We start from the raw sequence: 22,868 nt of genomic DNA on the forward strand, positions 1-22,868 counted from the left end.
AACCACATCAAATTTCATGAAATAATATATTGAGTAACGATTCACAGGAAAGGACTCTTGGCTAAGAGGTTGATTTGTTTCTAGGTTAAAAGGTGGGGAAAGAGAGTATGTTAATTTCTCTATTATCTCATCCAAAGCAAGCTAACTTTGTATTGTCAATTTGTGAAAAAGTCAGTGAATCATAGCAGGAAGACTGTAAATTCCTACTCCATTTGAGTGGACATACTGTAATCTAGTGAAAAATGTTTGCATTAGAAGAGCCACTTAGTGCAAGGTATTTGACAATTTTTGCTCTTGTTATTTACCTGAAAACTGAAGCTATATCTGTATCATAAAGATAAAATGAATGAATGTGCTAGTTAGCTAGCTAGTTAGTCAAAGAAAACCTAGTAGTTGCTAGTTAGTCCAAAGCTAGTTACAAACAAGCCCAGATTCAAAAGGGAGGCATATGTTTTGGGAGGCTAGCTTCATCGGGGACATCTTTGGTGCCACCACAGTATTTTACTAATCTAATTATTTTTATACATCCTTTCTGTCTCTTCCTTGTGCCACTGAAGTTTCTGCATTTGATTGTTTTTTTTGGTTTTATTTTTTTTGGTACAGGTTATCAAGGATCCTCCTCCACCACCACCCTCTGCACCAAAAGAGGTAAATGAGTGCCTAATAAGTGATGTGGGTGTATTTAGATATTATCCCTAATTTGATCGATTACATTGTTATTAGATAACTGTGATACCTATGTATTGACTTTTGAAATTATGAAAATCAATTATATTTTGTCTTCTCATGATTTCTTTCATGTGCTAGAGGAACGGGGCTTTCACACATTGATAAACGTAGACTAGCCATCAGGATAAATAGTACATAGAGATTTAATTTACTTTTTATAGCAATATATCAATAGTTCTGCTGTCACTTGTCTTATTTACAAAAAGTTGGAAGATCCAAGCTGGCAGCTTAAAGATAGTATTACTTTCTTCAAAATGATTATTACTTTTACATTACTCTGTTAGCCAAAATTGTGTTAGCAACAGAAAATATAGTGTGCATTTTCAAAGCTTCTTAACTACCTATCTTTTCAGTACAAATTTCGCAGAGTTTAAATTTACACATACATTGAGGCTTTAAATTATCATCTAAATGCGGTCCTAATTTTAATGTTTTATCTTCTTAACTATGAAGTGATGAATAAATCTGGAAAAACCAAATGATGCTCATAGTTAAGGAGCAACTTCTGGTAGCCTAGTGAAATAAGGTAGATTCCTCAAATTGTGGAATGGAAGGAGTCCTCATATTCTGTAGAGCCTCACTTGAAATTTATGCACATAAGCATAAGTACATCCACATGTGCTATATGTAATTTTTACTATATTTTGTCCATATCAGTGTCATTATTCAGAAAAATATTTAAATGTGAGTTGGTTCTGACTAAGCAATATTTTAAGAAATTAATTAAACTCAGTTTTAAAAACTTGTATCCACATAGGAGGAAGAAGAACCTCTGCCTACCAAGAAATGGCCAACCGTGGATGCTTCTTATTATGGTGGTCGAGGGGTTGGAGGAATTAAAAGAATGGAGGTTGGTATCTTGAAAAAAAATTAGAAGCTGCTAATGTGGAATATGTAGTTTTAGAACTATCAAGCTGTGGAAACTGTACTTTTCACAACTCAGTATCCTAATATCATCCATTTTTACTTAACACTAGGTCTTTTTTGGACAAATTTTTTTTCTATGGAATAATCCTAGCCATTTCAAAACTATTCAAGAAGAACTGACTTCATTAGTCAAAGAACTACATTGATAAGATTTCTGAATTCTAAAGGGCAAAACAAAATTAGGGGTTTTTTTTTTACTATTTTGGAAAAAATTCCTACGGAGAACATGAACTTTGAAGAAGCCAGATACTTAAAGTTGCAACAATGCTTGTCTTTGAAAAGATCCAATAGTTAAGTACTATTTGAGGAGAAAAATATTAAAATATTCAATATCATGGATAAGACCCTATCACAAATGCAGAGGAAGTACATTTAAGGCTTTTTTTTTTACAGGTTTTAGTTACCACTTATGAATAATCATAATTAATATTAAATATCATTTATAGACTATTAAATTTTTAGACTGGCAAAACATGTGGACTAAAATTGAACTTAAATATTATATCTTGAAGATGAAATGAGGTCTTCTTATCACCACAGAAGTATTTTTCAAAGTGATGGATTAATTAATAATAAGCAGGCACTGTCAGCACTGAGCCCTTAACAACAGTATAGATAGGCCAACATCCCACCCGAAGGAGAAATTGGAAGAATTTTCTCATTGATATGGTGACATTATTATTAAACACAGATCCTGGCATTTCTTTCTTATTAGTTATTCTTTAATTTTATTTCTCAATAAGAAAGAATTTTTAAGTGTTTTGCAATCATTGCACGTCTCCTACTGTCATATCTGCTTTGTCCCATTACTGCCAGCAAAAATCAATAAGCTAATTAACAACCTCACAACTGTTGCAATTTTCTTTTCTTTCTTTTTTTTTTTTAAAATTTTTTTGTTGTGCCACGTGACATGCAGGATCTTAGTTCCCCGGCCAGGGATCAAACCCGTGCCCCCTGCAGTGGAAGCGTGGAGTCTTAACCTCTGGACCACCAGGGAAGTCCCACAATTTTCTCTTTTTATACATTTAAATAAAATTCAGATTCCCAAGGAGAATTTCCCATTTTCAACATAAATTTCAGTACTCTTCAAAAGAAGCCCAGACTTACTTAAATGACTGTCATTACTAAAGTGGTTATCTGATAGTGATTCTCATTTTCTTGACCACATTAGATCTTAAAATAATGCACATTTTCCTAAGAGCTTGCCACTTTATTGCTGATATCTTCTGAGACAGGTACCTCATTGCCAATAAGCCATGAAAAAGGCAGGTGCTAGAACTTACTACATTTGTCTTTTGGAGAAAATATTGCTTCTGTGTTTGCAGGTGGGTAATTGGGAATATCAAGCAGTACAAGAGAACATGGTGAGGCTAGCTCTTGACATGGAAGGAAGGTCATTTTCCTTTCATTTGCCTTTGTTGTGTCATTCTAGGATTGGAGAGGTTGGGGAGAGTGTGGACTGGATGTCCCTACGTATTAAAAAATACAATTGTAAATAAAATCATTACATATGAATATCCAAATATGATCTGTCATAGCTTATTTTTAGTTTATTTAGTCTCGTTCCAAAATGTGTGTATAAAAAGATGTATGCAGGGGGAAAAGAGTTTGACAGGAAATAGCACAACATGTTAGTAGCTTTCTCTGAATGGAGTGATTTTCAATTTGTGTTATATATTTCCCTGTTTGTTCCCAACTTATTTGACAGTGAGCATGTACTAATTTATATTCAGAATAATAAACTTAATTCCATTTTGAAATCCACACATATAAAATACCACATGACAATGAGATTCAGATATATTAGTTCTTGCTAAAAACACGAGGAATTGTGGCAGGTTTTTGTTACTCCAATATTCCATGTTCCAAAGATTAAGATCTCTTTCTACAGAAAAGAAAAGTTTATGCATGAGCTACTGAATGGGTTCTGAGTTAAAAGGCATATTATTGGAATATGGTCAAGAAAGCCAAGGGCCCATGGACGTTCTTGAGTAACTCACATTTCATGTTTTAAGAGTTATTGACTCTTTTACTTAAAATGTAAAATTTAATTTAATTTAATTCAAATTTAATTGAAATTTATTTATTTGTGTTTTACTTATTGACTGTTAATTAATGTGAAGTTATATTGCCCTAGCTTTTTAGCTGAAGAAAATTTATGAGAAGGACTCACTCACTTTTAATAAATCAGAGTTCATTTTAGCCATGGATAATTTTGGCTATGTTTTATGTAGTACTCCATCAACGAAATGGAAATGAGAATGAAGAAAAAAATGAGGAAGTAAATGTGGGCTTCACAAAGGGGAAACACAGTATGTAAAAATACACAATAAAAAATAAACTGAGGGACTTCCCTGGCAGTACAGTGATTAAGACTTCATGTTTCCACCACAAGGGGCACAGGTTCAATCCCTGGTTGGGGAACTAGGATCCCATATGCCACACAGTGAGGCCAAAAACAACAAAGAAAAAATAAACTAAGAATTTAGTGCCTTTAGACTTTTTCAAACATCAACTAATTTAAACTTGGAGAGGAAAAATAGAAAACATAACTTGTTTTAAAACAATGCCTATTCAAACCTGAAAAGTATTTTCCTTAAAAAAATTCCTCAGTTTAAACTGGGGAAAATGAAAGGAATTATAGAAATTATGAGCACATCTGAATTAAAGAATAAATCTTCATAACTCAATGTTATTTTAAGCCAGTATAGGGATTTTACCTAGAAATTTTTTCTTCCTCCTAAATATTTAAACACTATTATAATCGCAGTTTGCAGAAAGCTGGAACTGAGCTGATGTTAATAACAGCTGTTAGCACAACTGATCCACAATACCTAATGGCTTCAAATGTGTGTTTCTGCCAGTTCCGCGTGAAACTGTTTTTGTTTCTTTTCTCAATTCTGAAATTGCTCCTTTATGATACAACCTCCAAATATGCTGTGGAAATTATGGAATTTCATTGTTTATCATGAAAGCCAAGTAGAATAGGAAGAATTTAGCTATCAAGCTTGCACTTTTTTTTAAATAGTAAAAAGTCAGATATATTAATTCTGTTAAGGCTGCCTTTAGCAATCCATTCTTGTTATTCTTTTATCCTTTTTGACTATCTCAATGTGGTCAAACTAAAATATTAAAATTTATACATATAAGTGTATATATATATTTATTTGCTTTTAAGAGTTTTAGGAAAACTCTATATAAAGTGTTTCCTAGTTTGAGTGAGATTGAGTGAGAATTGATTGTTGTATTATCTGTGGTGATGGTGATAATAATGATAAAACAGCTACTTCATGAACTAACACAATGGATTTATTTAATGCATTTCCTTTATACCTCAGCAACTATGTATCATATGTTTAGAAATGCAATGTTGGGTCAGAACTCTAGTTCAACTGTCTTCGTGTTCTTTATCTGAGAATGGTACAATGATACTTGGAGGAAGAATATGAGTACCATTACCTCTAGAATATCAGCTGTGAAGGCTGGGTTAGTTAAAATCTAAGTCAAAAATCCATCATTTCTGAATGGATCTAAATTTTACCTACTTATGTTTCTACTCTGAATTACTTCTCTCTGTTACGATACTCATATGTTTATTTGACTATGTATCTTCATTTGTTTTTTATTTTTTCCCTTAAAATTGAGACTTTACAACTGCAGGAGATGTGTCCTGGTTTTAGAGTTTCTTAGTTCAATTTAGATATATCTAAAGATTTTTAAAGTTTTACCTTATCTAGGTGAAGACACTGTGATTTGAAAGAGAAGGTCATTTCTCTGGAAAAAAAGCCAACTATCTAGTTCTAAAGGTTTAATGATATTTAAAACAATTTTAACGACCTCATAAAGAACATTCTAGTACCACTGATAACACTGAAATATACAGATACATTTTAATGACTCAACAGAGTCCACTTGAAATTGAAAACCTACTCTAAAATTGTAGTAAAAAAAAAGGTAAAAACATCTAAGTAAGCCTTATCAAAAAGCTATGAATAGATCTTTCTATGAACAGTAATCATCTGTATTCCTACCCACTAATTCAGGTCATTAAAATGCTTTTAAAAAGCATTTAATCATTTTTTCTTTGTAGAAATTATTCAACTCTGGTGAACCACTGTGTACCCTTCCTGATTCTTTTTAGAGCTTCACTTATCTTTGTCTTCTTTGGTAACATTCTTGGTTTTTAGACTTCTCTACTGTTCCTCGTTGGACAAAGCCTTTCTCCAGGGGCCACAACTTCTTCACATGCCCACACATGAAAAAATTTGGCTAAAATGTAGCCAATTTTCATTGAAAAGTAAAGAAAACATCATTTGACCTTTTTGTTTTCAATGTCTAGGTTTTTCAGAGAAAGGAATCCTCCCAAATTTGTGGAACTCCCTGGTGTCCCTGAATTTTTCTCTTCAAAGCAGAGTCTTTTCAGATTTGTCTTCCTCAATGAAAAACTGATATGTCAAATAACCATACCCATATGAATAGAAGAAATAAAGACTGAGAGCTACTTTACAAGAAGTTGAGAAAAATATATATAATTATTTTATTTCCAAAGGCTAAAATTTAAATCATACTTTTTGCCTTAGTCAAACTTGATGGAAAGTTTGGAAGGAAAAATTAACTCCTTTGTATAAAATATATTTGTAAAATTCAAACCTATTTGAAACTTACTGCACCCTTCAGACTACATATGTTCAAATCCCTGTCCTGCTGCTTACTAGCTGTGTGGCTTTGGGCTCATCACTTAACCTCTCTGTGTCTCGGTTTCCTCATCTGGAAGCAAAAACATAGTATCTATCTCATTGCATTTTTGTATGGATTAAATGCAGCTTGGCACATAATAATCATTCAATAAATGCTAATTATCATCATCATTATCATCTATTTCACCCAGTGCCATCAGTATATACAGGTATGTCTTTAGCTAGAAGGAGAACATACCTAATTAGAGAATAGAATTACACACTGTCATGCATTTTGTATGTAAAACACAAATTAACTCCTTATTTGAAACAATGGAGAAATGGCTGCATCAAATTTAATAGATGCCAGATTTTTATAAAGGATCTTTATTTCTAGAATCTTAATATTAAATACATGAGAAACCTATTAAATCTCAGAAGAGTAGGAATTTGGAGCTAGGATACCTACTTATCTTTGGACTCTGAGGTGGTGAATCAAAGAACCAACTAAACAAGAGCCTGTGCCTCTAGGCCACTATATGTCTGATATCAGTATTTCTCTTTGTTTTAAAGGTTCGTTGGGGCGATAAAGGATCTACGGAGGAAGGTGCAAGGCTAGAGAAAGCCAAAAATGCTGTGGTGACCATTCCTGAAGAACCAGAGGAGCCCCTTAGGCCCAGACCACCTCGACCCAAACCCACACTCCAGCCTCCTCAGACAAAGTGGTACACACCAATTAAGGTGACTGTTCAAACTTTGTGGGATTTAACGGCAACTTCCTAGAGAAAGTGTAATCCTTTTAGTCTCCCTGCCTGCCCCCGCAACCATCTGCAGGAGGACCAAGGTATATCAAATAACAGACATTCAATTTACCTTATAACAACTGAATATTTCTCAGTAACAAGAAACTCCATTTTTGTTATTTATTTATTCGTTAAATTTATGAAAGAAATGAGAGGAGAAAATAAGGCTTTACCTTCTTCATTTTAGCTCATTTATTTAACAAGCAGAGGCCGAGTACATTCCCCAGGTATTTACAGATCACGTTTCCCTTTAGGGTCGGCTGGATGCGCTCTGGGCTTTGTTGCGGAGGCAGTATGACCGGGTGTCCTTGATGCGACCTCAGGAAGGAGATGAGGTTTGTATGTGGGGATGTGTTAGGAAAATAGTGACCGCTCAGGTGTGTATAAGGAAGGGAGGGAAATAATAATCAAAAAGAACCTAAGGTCCTCATTACAGCTGAAGAAGGAATTATTATTGTCTCATGCAAATTCCTATTACGTAGGGTGCTTAATAAATGATTATCTATTGTTAGAATATGTCTTCAAGCCACAGTTTAACACGAGGCCCTTTTCAAGTAACATAAAAATTAAGGTCCACTGTACACATACTTTAATAAGCACACTCAATGCTTCAGCCTTTGACTTGGACGGCGTCACATTCTGTTCTGAGGTTTTTTACCCAGCGGGGAGGAAAGAGTGGGGATTAGTAAGTCTTGCTAACATTTACTAGCATTGAGGCCTGGGGTACATGCCTCAGATCCTCTGTTGCTTTAGGTATAAATAAGTATTTTCCTGCCTTCAAAGTTGATTTAATCTAATTTCTTGAAAATGTGAAAGTGCTTTGAAAGTTATAAAGCGTTATGGACATCTGCAATGGTGAGATACACACACACACTTATGTATAAAAATACATACATAAATACATACACACATATATGTGTATGCATTTTCCCTATCAAGGAAGCCTTTTTTAAAAAAATATTTATTTAGTTAGTTGTGCCAGGTCTTGGGGGCGGCTCGCAGGCTCCTTAGTTGAGGTACATGGGCTCCTTAGTTGTGGTATGTGAACTCATAGTTGCAGCATGCATGTGGGATCTAGTTCCCTGACCAGGATTGAACCTGGGACACCTGTACTGAGAGCACAAAGTCTTAACCACTGTGCTACCAGGGAAGTCCCAAGGAAGCCTTTTTGAGGCTTTTTTATTATTGGAAATTTGGCTAGAATTACTCCAGCTTTATAATTTCTTTAATATATAAGCACTATTTCCTGTTGTATCGATATAAGAAAAATAGTTTAAAACCTTTTCATATGCAACAATGAGCAGGTTTGGTTCAGAGACACAATACTGTTAGTAATAATAACAGAATCTTTTCATTGTGTGTCAACGTGATTATCATTCTGTTTTAACAAGTGCATGAACTTCATTGATTTCAGCTTCAAAGGACATTAGGTTATTCAGGTCTGATGGGCTTTTTTTTTTTAAGGATGAAGTAACTGATGAGATTAATATTTATTTTTCAGTGCCAAGCTATATTTAGTGTTATATGATTCTAGCTAGGTGTTTAAAATACCAAAACATCTAAATTTTTAGATCTTACTTCTATGAGATGGAGGTAGTTTTATAAACATCTGAGTTCAGCCATTTGGAGAAGCAATTTAAGAAAATATTCCTGGAATATTCCCAACAGATCATTTACCCTTTGCTTGGACCATAAGTAGAGAGAACCAGGTGGTTTATGAAGCAGCCTCTTTCATTACCAAACCACTGTGGTTAATAGAAAGTTCTTATATGTAATGAAATTTGTGCCTCTGTTTAAATTAATGCATGATCTGGAGTTCTGCTTCTGGAACAACATATAACAATACTATTCTTCAATATTCTAGACTTCTACTTTGCAGGTTTTAAATTGTTTTCATGTATTATCTTAGTTTTCTGTCCCCCAAGTTAGACATTGGTTCATTTGTTCAATAATTTTCATCTTTTTGAGTGTTGGGTATAGTGCTAGCACTAAAGATGTATTAGCAAAAACAGAGAGTGGTTCCAGCACTCTTGTCAGTACTTTCTGTATTCTTTTAACTCTCATGATTAAAATTTAGTTTTTTGGCCTTTTTTCACTTGTACTAATTTTGACTTAATTCAATAATTTCTGAATTATAAATATGCACAAGTAATGGCATTAGGTGATACTGGGGAGTGGGTACAAACTATAACCTTTGCCCTTAAGAAACTAAAATTTGTTTGGGAAACAAGATACATACAAAAATAAAATTTATTCCAGAATGTGCTCTGGGCCATTTATATGTAGGTGTCAAGTACTCTTGAGTGTATAGAGGAAGAGAGATTAACTCTTCCTGGAGGAATTTGGGAATGCTTCTTCAAAAATACAGGCCTTCTATCTTTGAAAATGAGTAGGGATTCATCAGGTGAAGTTAGGTGGAATGGGTATTTCCACAGATGAAGCATCATGAATAAAATCTCTGAGGCAGCCAAGAATAGTGGTTTGTGGATAGTCTGGGGCAAATATGACCTTCAAAGTCCAGGGGAAGAGAAATTTTTGACAATACTCTGTGATAAGTGTCTTTTGGTGTCCATTTGATCAATCTTGATGTTGTGGTTTATACTTTGTGTCCTATTTAATTAATCTTTCCCTACTCTGATGTCATAAAGATGTTCTTTTGTATTGTCTTCAGAAAGTTTTAAAAAATTTTACCTTTAGTCCATCTGGAATTTATGTCTGTAAATAAGGTAAAGCAAGGAACTAATTTTATTATTTTCTTGTGTGTGTTAAAAGTAAGCTGTCCCAGGACCATTTATTATTTTTATTTATTTATTTTTCCATGTGTTTGTGTTTTTTACGTTTTTGTTTTCCCTGTAATTGATTTCTAATCTCATAGTGTTGTGGTCAGAAAAGATTCTTGATATGATTTCAATTTTCTTAAATTTACTGAGGCTTGATTTGTGACCCAAGATGTGATCTATCCTGAAGAATGTTCCATGCACACTTGAGAAGAAAGTGTAATCTGCTGTTTTTGGATGGAATGTCCTATAAATATCAATTAAATCGATCTGGTCTATTGTGTATTGTCTCTATTTAAAGTTGTGTTTCCTTATTAATTTTCTGTTTGGATGATCTGTCCATTGGTGTAAGTGAGGTGTTAAAGTCCCCCACTATTATTGTGTTACTGTCGATTTCCTCTTTTAGAGCTGCTACCAGTTGCCTTCTGTATTGAGGTGCTCCTACGTTGGGTGCATATATATTTATAATTGTTATATCTTCTTCTTGGATTGATCCCTTTATCATTACGTAGTGTCCTTCCTTGTCTCTTGTAACACTCTTTATTTTAAAGTCTATTTTATCTGATATGAATATTGCTACTCCAGCTTTCTTTTGATTTCCATTTGCATGGAATATCTTTTTCCATCCCCTCACTTTCAGTCTGTATGTGTCCCTAGGTCTGAAGTGGGTCTCTTGTAGACAGCATATATGTGGGTCTTGTTTTTGATCCATTCAGCAAGCCTGTGCCTTTTGGTTGGAGCATTTAATCCATTCACATTGGAGTTTGCTTTTGTAGGTCCTTTTGTCTCTTGTGTTTCCCACTTAGAGATGTTCCTTTAGCATTTGTTGTAGAGCTGGTTTGGTGGTGCTGAATTCTCTTAGCTTTTGCTTGTCTGTAAAGCTTTTGATTTCTCCTTCGAATCTGAATGAGATCCTTGCTGGGTAGAGTAATCTTGGTTGTAGTTTCTTCCCTTTCATCACTTTAAATATATCATGCCACTCCCTTCTGGCTTGTAGAGTTTCTGCTGAGAAATCAGCTGTTAACCTTATGGGAGTTCCTGTGTATGTTATTTGTCATTTTTCCCTTGCTGCTTTCAATAATTTTTCTTTGTCTTTAATTTTTGCCAATTTGATTACTATGTGTCTCGGTGTATTTCTCCTTGGGTTTATCCTGTATGGGACTCTCTGCACTTCCTGGACTTGGGTGGCTATTTCCTTTCCCATGTTAGGGAAGTTTTTGACTATAATCTGTTCAAATATTTTCTCAGGTCCTTTCTCTCTCTTCTCCTTCTGGGACCCCTATAATGTGAATATTGTTGCATTTAATGTTGTCCCAGAGGGCTCTTAGGCTGTCTTCATTTCTTTTCATTCTTTTTTCTTTATTCTGTTTCGCAGCAGTGAATTCCACCATTCTGTCTTCCAGGTCACTTATACGTTCTTCTGCCTCAGTTATTCTGCTATCGATTCCTTCTAGTGTATTTTTCATTTCAGTTATTGTATTGTTCATCTCTGTTTGTTTGTTCTTTAAGTCTTCCAGATCTTTGTTAAACATTTCTTGCATCTTCTCGATCTTTGCCTCCATTATTTTTCCGAGGTCCTGGATCATCTTCACTATCATTATTCTGAATTCTCTTTCATGGAAGGTTGCCTATCTCCATTTCATTTAGTTGTTTTTCTGGGGTTTTATCTTGTTCCTTCATCTGGCACATAGCCCTCTGCCTTTCCATCTTGTCTATCTTTCTGTGAATGTGGTTTTTGTTCCACAGGGTGCAGGATTGTAGTTTTTCTTGCTTCTGCTGTCTGCCCTCTGGTGGATGAGGCTATATCCCAGGACCATTTATTAAAGGTTCTTTTTAAAAAAAAAAAAAAAAAGATAGTCTGGAAGTTGGGGATTAAAACCAGAATGGAAGGTTGGGAATAGACGATAAGAAGTCTTTGAGTTTGGGTAAATTGATATATTTGTGCTTTTGAATGATGCATTGTACTCATTCTTTCATTCATTCAACAAATATTTATCTAGTGTCGAACGTGTACCAAGCACTTTGTTAGATACCAAGTAAATCTAACATTCTTCTTAGATTATAGTGCTAGAATATTTTACATGTTGCCCCAGCAGGTTAAGTCATCATTCATTTTTCCATAATTGAAGAATGTTGCTTCCTTTATTTTGACCAAAGTTTCCTTTGTTTTTTAGTAATTTGGTCACACTTCTGTCTTATATAATCCTAAAGCCTTTTATTCTAACTCTTGGGGTTAAATTGTTTCAAAATTCAGAATTTTTCAGATTTTAGGAATCTGATACAGTCCATATATCATATTTCATGTAAAGCATCATCTCCTCAGCTCATTACTGAGACATTCTGCTACAGAAATATTAATTGTTACAAGTGGATAAATAAAGACCATAAATACTCTCAAGTTAGTTCAGGTCAGGTTTTGGTGACAAACTTAACATAAAACTTTCAGTTGTCAAAGATTTTGTATTTCAAAAATATAGACAAAAGATAGTAAACTTTTATTGTGTTATTAACTAAAATTCCAATATTTTCACTCTTCACCTATAGACATGATTTATGGTTTTTTAGTTTGTTTTTATTTAAATGCAGGACTTTAAGCTTAGTAAATATCAATTGTTAGTGCAATCAATTGATTTGCTTTTCCATCAAATATATGATTCTATATGTGCCTGACACAGTCTTACTTAATCATTTTTCATAGTACCTATTCTTGATGGCTTTGCTGCTTCCAGAATTTTTGTCACTTAGTTCAAGCCACTGTTCAGACCTCAGTGGAGTACTCCATGAGAGCCTTGGTTGTCTAGGTTGACACTCTACACAGTTAATTGACATGAATACGGTAAAGCTAGGAGCCCACCAATACTATAAACTCAGTTTACCATCTTACTCCAAGGATATTTAATAAATTTTGTTAAATAGTTTGCTGAATTTAATTTGTTTAATAGTTTGCTGAACGTATATTTATGTATTCCCCCATCCAACCAAACCAGTGATCCAAAATTATTTGATCATGGAAATTAGGTAAGTGTGACATGATTAGCTCTTTTGCTTCTGATTCTTGCTATGATCCTTTATAATATTTATTATTTTTTTAAACTGGGGTTTGATGTCAACTCTATAGTTACCAGCATATAACTTTTTTCCTTTAGACAACCTGAGAGATCTTTGCCATCCCCTTTCTTTTTCTCATCTCCCCATTTTTCATGTTTCACAAAGATTATTAAGAATATCTGAGTTTCTTTCAACTCCACATCATCTGTCAGATCCTCTTTATTTGATGGAATTAATGCCAATGTAAAATTCCCATCCCCCATACATACATGACTATAACCTGTATTTTTTCAGAGACTAAATTATAGAATTACACAGCAAGAATCATTCTAATACTGTGGCAGAATTAGTGTTCTGTATTTTATTTGTACAACTGAAGAGTCCCTACATTTGTTATATATTTACATTATGTTTTAGGAAGTCAGCACACTGTTTCGGTTGTATGATCTCTAGAATGCTTTCCTTCCCCCACTCCTTCCTTCCTTCCTCCCTCCCTCCTTACCTCCCACCCTCCCTCCCTCCCTGCTTTCCCTCCCTCCCTCCCTTCCTTCCTTTCATTCATCCATCTAATCTGTTTCTTCTCAAATACATTTATCTTCACTATGCTTTCACTTAACACAGTTGCTAATTTCTTATACCAGTTTATGCATTTCTTATACACTGTGCTGATTTTCTTTTTGGCTTCTTCTTCTGAATGAAGTATTTCAATTGCTCTATTCTTTTCCTTATGAACACAGTAAGTATTGTTATTGGTAAGGCCAACCCATGTGACTCTGTGTACTTGTGCCCCAAAGAATCTGAACCAATCATAGGACACTTACTCATAGTAAATATTTGGTTGATTTTATTTAAAAGACTTTATAATAACTGGAATAATCAAATATTATTATCCAAAAAGTAATATTTAATTATTTGTCTAAATAAAATCATGTTTGCATGGTGCATGGCATAATCTGTATTATAGTAGACACTCCAGCATCCCACAAATTTTATTTTAAAAAAAGGACATATAATATTTTTAAAATTCCAGTACTTTTTTTGCTTTAAAGTAGCTTTCATTTGAGAAACTTTATTTACCTAGTAAGAAATTGAGGACCCAGAGGCAGAAAGAGAATAAGGGATTTAGAGGATATTTGGCCCAGCTAATTTTGATGTATGATATAAAGCTGGGGTGATTTGCTTTATCTATGTATGAGAAAAAGACCATGGCTCACTGTTACCTTCTGTTGGTGGTAGAAGTCACCGTGGCTAGTTAGTTAAGCTCTCAAAAATTAAACTGCCTGAACTCTATGGTTTTTATCAATTTAGTTTATATAGACATGGTTTGTCTCATAGGATTACATGGGGTAGAGAAAAATTTAAATTTAGGTGACTAAGATATCCAAGTAGCAGTGTCCTCTAGTTTTCTGGCCATTCTTTGCTTTGGATTTTCTAGGCAAACCAGAGCATAATCGTTGAATGAGAAAGTGTCTTGGAGTTTTTTCTGATAGCTTTAGATAACTAGACTTCCCTATGATTAGGTTCCATCAACATAAGGAAGGGTAAAATTCTGTCTTCAAAGTTACTCCCCTGAAACCAATCAGTACTTGATTAAACTAAGTTAAAATATTGATCTCAAATTACTCAGACTACTCATGAAAGATTTCATAAATACTATATATACGGTATGTGTACTATATATACGGTATATGTAGGTATATATATGTATTGATATTGATTCCACTAAAAAGGTTTGTCTCTGCATATCAAATAGTTCATTGGAACAAATGTTATTAGCTATTCAAGTCCAGTTCTTTTTAAGAGAAACTTTCTTATCAACATATCAATTGGTGAATAAATTTTGCAAATAATTTTGTTATTTTCCTGTGCTTGTAAAGGCTTGTGTATGTTTACTTCTGATTATGCTTCTTATGAAATGTGTGTATGTTATAGGAGGGGTGTGGTGTGTGTGTGTGTGTGTGTGTGTGTGTGTGTGTGTGTGTTTAAAGCAATTTGTACATTGTAGAGATTAGGAGGACTTTTGGAAACATTTTCATATCATTAGACATGGATGCAGTTTGCTTCATACTGTCAAGAAACAAATGAGAATGCTTTCTCATTTCTGAATTTTAAAGATATAGTCACGCTTTTCTTGAAAAAAAAAAAAGACACAACAAACTACACTGCTGGAAAGACAGTAAAACACAATTGTTTTCAGGTTGTGGCTGATGGTTCCAAAATAACACAACCTCTGCCTAATCAACGGCGTGTTTTCTACCTTGGAAACCAATCTTGTCATTTATTTATAAATTGTTTACTGCAGATTCTGCCTCTTGAGAGTTTAGTTTAATAAACAAATCAGCGTCCGTAGGACTAAACCGGGAGTTACGCACACTTACTGTGCAAGTCCCGTCACGCTGAATTTCAAGCCAAATACTCTCCTTTTATGGCTCAGAGACCGCACCGGGCTCATTTGCAAGATTCACCGCTGAATTGAAGTCCTTGATCAAGTAATTGAAGTTCAGGCATCAAGAATCCAAGTGGCGCGAGAGATCTCTTGCTCTGCCCCTCACTCCCGCTACCTATGGACGCCGCCAGCCCCTGCCGAGGTGGCGGGGTCTGGCAGCCGGGCCTGGGCTTTGATTGTGGCTGCAATTCCTCGCAGTCATGAATGTTGCAGCGCGCCGCGCGCTTCCAGGTGTGAGCGAGCAGGTTGTCACCGACATCTGTTTGCAGCGGCGGCAGCGGCCGCCCCGGCCCGCAGGGAGCGGCCGGATTGTCAGCGGAGGTAGTTGAGAGCGGCAGGAACGTTTTGGTCTCACGCTCGCTGCCTGGAGGCTTGAAACACCAAAGGTAGGAGCGGGGGTGGACACAGCTGCGCTCCCTAACTTGCCTTAGGCACAAATAAAGAGATCTAATGCAGTTTGACTCCGTGGCGGTGGGGAGACGAGGACAGAAAGCCACTTCAGAGACAACTTAACGCTGCAACATCTGCCACCAAGTTTCCAGGGAGTGACGGGGGACAGCAGGTACAGATCGAAGTCTCCACATAACCTCCATTAAGCCGTGGACTCTTTTGAAGGGCCTCCATCAAACATGCTGGAGTCCGCAGCAGGAGTTTTGTTTGGTTTTCAAAGCGGTGTTTTGTTTTTGCAATAACAAGGTAATTTATAAATGATGCATTACCATGCGTTCTCCTTTTTTATCTGAAAAGAGAGAGCCAGAGAAGCAGCAAAGCGAAGAAAGAAGAAAGCGCAGCACTAGTTTGGGAGTTGTTCCACAAACCAATTAAATCTCCAAGGAGCTTCCTGTCTGTAATCGAGGTTATGTTAACCTTCAGACCGCAGTCCCTCGTTCACCAGTAAGCAGACAAATTTAAATACGGCAATAAAAGAATCCTAGTGATAGTAACATCTGTGAAGTACGCCCACTATGTCTGTTTTTAAACTTAGGGCTTTTTATTACATGGAGATGAAATAGAATTAGATTTTTTCCAATGTATTTCATTTTTTAGTAAGACAAAATTTAGAAAATTGCATTGACTTTTTTCCCCATTTATAAAGGTTTCATACTGATAGTTGGATATTAAAACTCAAAAGTAAGAATCACACATTAATGGAAGCATTTTTCTCTTTTGAGGAAGTTCCCCCTCTACCACCTAGATCCAGCTGGAAAAAAATTTAAGGATTTGTATAATTTTCGCTGGGAATATTGCAAAAACTCATAATTGTGCACACACACATCTATGGCATAACAGATTTGGTTAAAATATTAGTCTGGCAAGTAAAGCTCCAGGGTATGGTAAGGTAATAAAGATTCCATGGTCATGTAAACTTTTATCATTAATAATATTTAGGCTGCCTCACCTGAGGAAATAGCTGTGCCACCACTGAGATAAAGGAAAGATGCTGACTTGAAGGTAGCCTTTGGAGTGGGTGCAGCTGGAGAGCCATGGCCTGGGGAGAAACGCGGGCATGTGGCAAAGTTTTCATCAGTCAGTGGTGAAGTAAGCAACATAAATGCATAGTGAGTTTCCAATTAACCTAAATTTATTACGTGGAGAGGACTTATGTTAATTGTGCAGATATTTTCATTTTTTTAAATGATTGATGGTACTTTTATAAAGAAAAATGTTCATTGTAACAGAACTCAATGCCAGTCCTCTGATTTTTAAACAATCTACAGAAAAAAAAAAAAAAACCCACAAAAACCCAACCTGAGACCATAGGTAGCACAGGTTCGTTTAAAAGGCACCACAGAAGCCTGATAACCGCAGTGGCAGATGATTCAGGCTGGACCTCTGGCTTACATTTCCAGTTCTAGATTTATGTTCACTCCTCTGTCAGTCCTGCTTCTGAATTCTCATGCTCAAAACAAATGGCCTCACCCTCTTCAATGGCGGCTTCCTCAAGGATTCTTACCCTCCCAAGGATCACTCTGAACTCTGTCATGCTTACAAATCACCCAGTGCTCTGTGCTATCAAACCACTTCATCTTCAGATTGAAGAAGCATCTGGAAGGCAGAGATTTTGTGCCACACTGCCTTTAAGTTCCCCATCACATTTGCAAAACATAAACCAGTTGTGTGTGTTTCTGAGCAGTTTGAAACCTTCACTCAGATGATTTGATATGTCAGATGTTTTCAGTGCTTGGAATTATGATGCTAATGACTGCATTCTTTTTTTTTAAATTTTTATTCGAGTATAGTTGCTTTACAATGTTGTGTTAGTTTCTACTGTACAGCAAAGTGAATCAGCTATGCGTATACATATATCCCTTCTTTTTTGGATTTCCTTCCCATTTAGGCAACACAGAGCATTGAGTAGAGTTCCCAGTAGGTTCTCATAGTTGTCTTTTTTTTTTTTTTTTTTGCGGTACATGGGCCTCTCACTGTTGTGGCCTCTCCTGTTGCAGGGCGCGCAGGTTCAGCGGCCATAGCTCACGGGCCCAGCCGCTCTGCGGCATGTGAGATCTTCCCGGACCAGGGCACGAACCCGTGTCCCCTGCATCGGCAGGCGGACTCTCAACCACTGCGCCACCAGGGAAGCCCCGTAGTTGTCTATTTTATACATCATATCAATAATGACTGAATTCTTAAACTTAGTTTTTCGATTCTATGAAAATATTTTGTGTCCTATAGCCAAACTTTGTAATAGATTTTAGGTGCTGTAAGATAGCCCTTTATTTTAGCCTTATTGACTCCGTTCTATTGAACACAAAATGCCACAGTGCTTTCATACTTTTCCTTTTTTATACTTAAATGAAAGAAAAATATCAAAAATTTTAAAAATTGTAAAGTGATTGCTTACATTTTATTTCTATAAGTTCTGAAATTTTGTATGGTCCTTTAGGCCAATTATGTTGCAACATCACTGGGAAAAAGTACCACTAGACTTTTCTATCCCTTATGTTACTACCAGTATCTTTCATTCTTATTATCTCTTGTCAATATATTTCAGGGCATCCTTAAAATACCTTAACTATCCCGTTTAAATTAGTAGAAGGGATTAACTTTAGTTTATACATATTTGAAAGGCAAATTTTTACTAGAATAACTCACGTCATGAACACGCCATTGTTACAATTCCACTGTCTGATTTATGAGTGTGTGTGTATGTGTGTATATTTGTATGTGTGTGTAAAATGTTTAATATAAATATATGTGTATATATATTCCTATAGAACATATTTTCTCAGTGTGTATGTCATCAACTAATGTCTGTTTTGGTGGAAAATAACAAATTCGTGAAATAGAGTGCTTTTTGATGCCATTTCATAATTTAACCAAAATCATCTCTTAATTATGCATATAAGCTGGCAAAAGTGTTGACTCAGTTTGGTTCCCTAAAGTGAAATACAGAATATGCAAATTTTAATCATTTAAATTACCAAAAAAGCTTTATTTTTTTCAGAGAAAGTATAAATAGAACTTAGATATTTAATTGGCTTTTTACCTCTCTGATCCAAAATAACTTGTATTTAGTGGCATCATATACATGTTATGTATTAACTTATAAGTTTAGGTAGAGATATTTCTTGGTTAATATTGATCAACAACGCTTTGATAATCGAGACAAAAATTATTAAATTAGTTTAAATATCCTCAAATTAATGCACTGAGTTTAGAAATAAACCTTTTTTGTCAACAGTGAGCACACTAAAAGAATACTTTGAAAATATCAAGAGTTAGCATTGGTTGTCCAGGGCTAAGTATATTATTTTCTTAGGGTCAATATACAGCTTTGATGTTGAGCCCCTTGAGGACATCAGTTAAATCATCCAGTTGGGAGCAGAAATGTCAGCAAAGATAGAATTTTTTTTTTTTTTTTTTGAGGTAAGCAGGCCTCTCACTGTGTGGCCTCTCCCGTCGCGGAGCACAGGCTCCGGACACGCAGGCTCAGCGGCCAATGGCTCAAGGGCCCAGCCACTCCACGGCATGTGGGATCTTCCCGGACCGGGGCACGAACCCGCGTCCCCTGCATTGGCAGGCGGACTCTCAACCACTGCGCCACCAGGGAAGCCCAAGATAGAATTTTTAACCTTTCTTTTCCTGTGACTGAGTACTTTTTGTGTAGCCTTTATTTAATTTTAATTACAGAAGATTAGATTTGTAATTATTTAAATAAATCATTTTAAAATTTCTAATAATTTACAAAAATCTATATTATTTTGTATATTTTAAATATTCAGTTTTAAATTTAGAGCTCAAAGGATATAGTCCAAGGAGGGGAAAAAGTACATTATTTTGTAGACAGTTTATTACTTTAACAGAGTGAATAATGATGGTGTCTTTATGTCTACCAGACCCCCATTTATAAGTTTAGTTTAAGGCAACCTGCATAACGCAGTTAAGAAAATCGGCCTGAGTAGAAAGCTTTTATTGCCCCCTTTTAAAAATGAATTTATATTAATACATTACATAAATATATACTTTTAAGGAGAAATAAATGACATTTTGGCTAAATAGCTTTCATTTCCTTTTCTTTTTCCAAATAAAATACTATAATTTTTATAATATACACTTAAAATCTAAGTAAATCATCTTTAAAATTGCTTCACATAGGGCTTCCCTGGTGGTGCTGTGGTTGGGAGTCCGCCTGCCGATGCAGGGGACACGGGTTCACGCCCCGGTCCGGGAGGATCCCGCATGCCGCGGAGCGGCTGGGCCCGTGAGCCATGGCCGCTGAGCCTGTGCGTCCGGAGCCTGTGCTCTGCAACGGGAGAGGCCACAACAGTGAGAGGGCCGCGTACCGCAAAAAAAAAAAAAAAAAAAATTGCTTCACATAAACATATATTCTCCACTAATTCTGCTCTAAATCAAATCACAGCCTCTAACATTTGAGAAATTTGAAACTGTTGTAAACTTTGAGGTATAAAAAAATGATTTACTGTTCAAACTTTGCAACAAATTATGTTTGAGTGCAGTGGACATTCACTTGTTTACCATTTTATTTATCTGACTTTGGATTAAAAATTAACTGTTTTTTTATTTCAAAGGGTTATAAGAAATTTCTTTTTTTTTCTCCTAATGCTTTTTTTTTTCAGTTAATGAAATTGGGATAGTTTGACAAACTCCCATTTCAAAATAATTTTATTCACTGATTATACTTCATATCACTCACTCTAGAGAGCTCTTTTCACTTAGAAAATATGTGAAAAAAAGATGGTTCTAATTTCCTAAACTTTAGAGTCCCATGATTCTTCTTCAAAAGCAGGTTAGTGTACTGAAAATAATACATATTATATATTGAATATTTTTTCATAATCCTGTCCAGTATCAAGCACATTTTGGTTTGCAATCACACACATATCATATTATATCATATCCTATCTTAACTGACAGAGTCAGTAAATCTGTAAAACATACTTCAATAAAAAATTAAAATAGCACATTTATATACATAGCATACAGATAAGAGGTCGAGAATAAAGAGCAATTACTCTCCAATTATCTTTAACACTTTCATTTCTCTCCTTTCTTCTATCTCCTAACATCAGTTGATTCCTACAGTTTAACCCTTGACCTTATGTTTTCTCTCATCCTACTTTCTCTAGAGACCATATAGAGTTTCACTGCTTTGCTATCATCACTATACACACCATTTTTAGACAATTCTATCCTCCCTCCTCCATTCTACTTGCATGTCTTTGAAAGCTTATATGAATTTTCATCTTGGATGTCTTATTGTCACCATATTCTCTGTGTTTAACTGGATTACTGTATTCCTTATGTATGGCTTTCACATTTTAACTTTACTGCCAGTTATTCTAATTACCCTTCACCTCATGCATCTAAGCTGAGGCCTGCAGACCCCATGGTTTCCACAATGCAGTGAGCAGCGTTAAGACCTTAACCTTCTAAATCTGGGTATGATGTCCTATGCCAAAAATTCTCAGTATTTCCCTATAATGTGCACAAGATGTTGATTCAGTGAACAGGATTGTGTGTACTAATGTCCCTTTTAGTTTTATTATAATTGATTAAAAGTAAAAATGAGCTGTGAATGAATTTATGCGTAAACTCTACTGATTCTTAAGCGATACATCATTTTGACTTTGTAGAACATAAATGTTTTTTGTTATCAGGACTTATTATTGTATCTTCATGACTCCACCCTGAAACTAAGCTAAGACATCAGAGCAATTCTTAAATTAGACAAACTTAAATTATCTCTTATAAAGATATGGCTGAGGATGCTGATACATAAAAATGCAATTTCTGTGGAGCTAAGATTTATCACTTTGGGATGATGATTAATTTTTAATTTATAATTAAATCTATTGAACATTTTCTGAGTTATAAGAACATGACACAATTATTTTCTCTTAGGTTGAATTCTGAATAGATGAAGGCTTATAATTTTTATTAATTCTCTTTATCAGGATATGTTATTTTCTTACTTGCAGTTGCCTTTTTCTCATTTTTTTAAAAACAGATTTAATCTTTGTTTCATATTTGGTCCAAGAGAAGTTTTCAGTGATTGAAATTCTTGTAAGATATATATTTATCCAGGTGAAACCGTACATTGCAATGTCAGTCTCTCGCATTATCATCTTCTGTCCAGGCCTACATGTGGCTTATGCCAGCTCTGAGCGTCTCATTAGTCCAGTTTATAGAAACACTGGCTTCTCAACAGTGACAAGAAGGCTGGTGACTGAACTCAGTCCCTACTCTCCAGAAGAAGTGTGATGGCTTTATTTGTCCTCTGAATCCAGATTTATGAACTAGTCCTATGCTCTTAACTAGATTAGTTTCTTTTCCATTAACTGCTTAAAGTAGGGCAGCTGAGTTCTTGTGTGTAAATTTGCTAATGTCTACTTCGTTAATCTCAGATACAATAGGCAGCAGATAACAGGATCAAAGTTTCAGGACCTCAGGTTTTCATGCTGAAATAAGCATGGAAGGGTCAGTGGAGTGGGGAATTGAAGAGATGGGAGGAAGTGTTACATTGGGGAAAAGGGGCTGACTTCTGTCATTAATCTTAATTAATTGCCATGAGTTTTAAATCTGAGTTATTAATACTGAAGTTAAGCCCTTAATACACTGTTCATGCTTTGGCATCAGATGCTCTTTTATAAGATGAGAGGTTTAGGAGAGAGAGAGGAGTGTGTGTGTGTGTGTGTGTGTGTGTGTGTGTGTGTGTCTTACATAAATATTTTCATTTACATCTTTCAAAGATTTCCCTGGGTTAATATTCAGGCCTTCACCTTTTGACAGTTACTATAGGGCAGTTAGGAATTATAGACAAGTAACAATAAATCCAAATAAAATTCCTAGGCATAGCAACAGCCGTAAATGTGAATAATGTTACTTTCATGTTTACCAGCATACAAAATACTTCACTGAAGAGGAAATGTCAGATTATGAAATAGAAGAAGGGAAGATTAGGAGCAGAAAGGGGAAAAGAAGCAAATAAAAAAGGAAAAAG

The 22,868-nt window shown here is 35.3% G+C and overlaps 1 protein-coding gene across 2 annotated transcripts in view; it reads left to right on the forward strand.

Moving 5' to 3' along the window:
* ANTXR2 (ANTXR cell adhesion molecule 2) overlaps window positions 1-22,868 on the forward strand; it is a gene marked incomplete at its 3' end in the record, with an annotated part of 165,644 nt that overhangs the window by 94,104 nt on the left and 48,672 nt on the right. The window contains exons 13-16 of one of the 2 annotated variants that reach the window (XM_082652808.1): window positions 604-648; window positions 1,487-1,579; window positions 6,906-7,073; window positions 7,390-7,470. In XM_082652808.1, coding sequence (XP_082508934.1) covers window positions 604-648; window positions 1,487-1,579; window positions 6,906-7,073; window positions 7,390-7,470 — 387 coding nt within the window. Of the gene's footprint in view, window positions 1-603; window positions 649-1,486; window positions 1,580-6,905; window positions 7,074-7,389; window positions 7,540-22,868 lie in introns of those variants that run through there. The other variant, XM_082652807.1, reaches the window with a different exon arrangement.

Source organism: Grampus griseus (genome assembly GCF_964374135.1).
Source record: "Grampus griseus genome assembly, chromosome: 4".
NCBI classification, from domain to species: domain Eukaryota; kingdom Metazoa; phylum Chordata; class Mammalia; order Artiodactyla; family Delphinidae; genus Grampus; species Grampus griseus.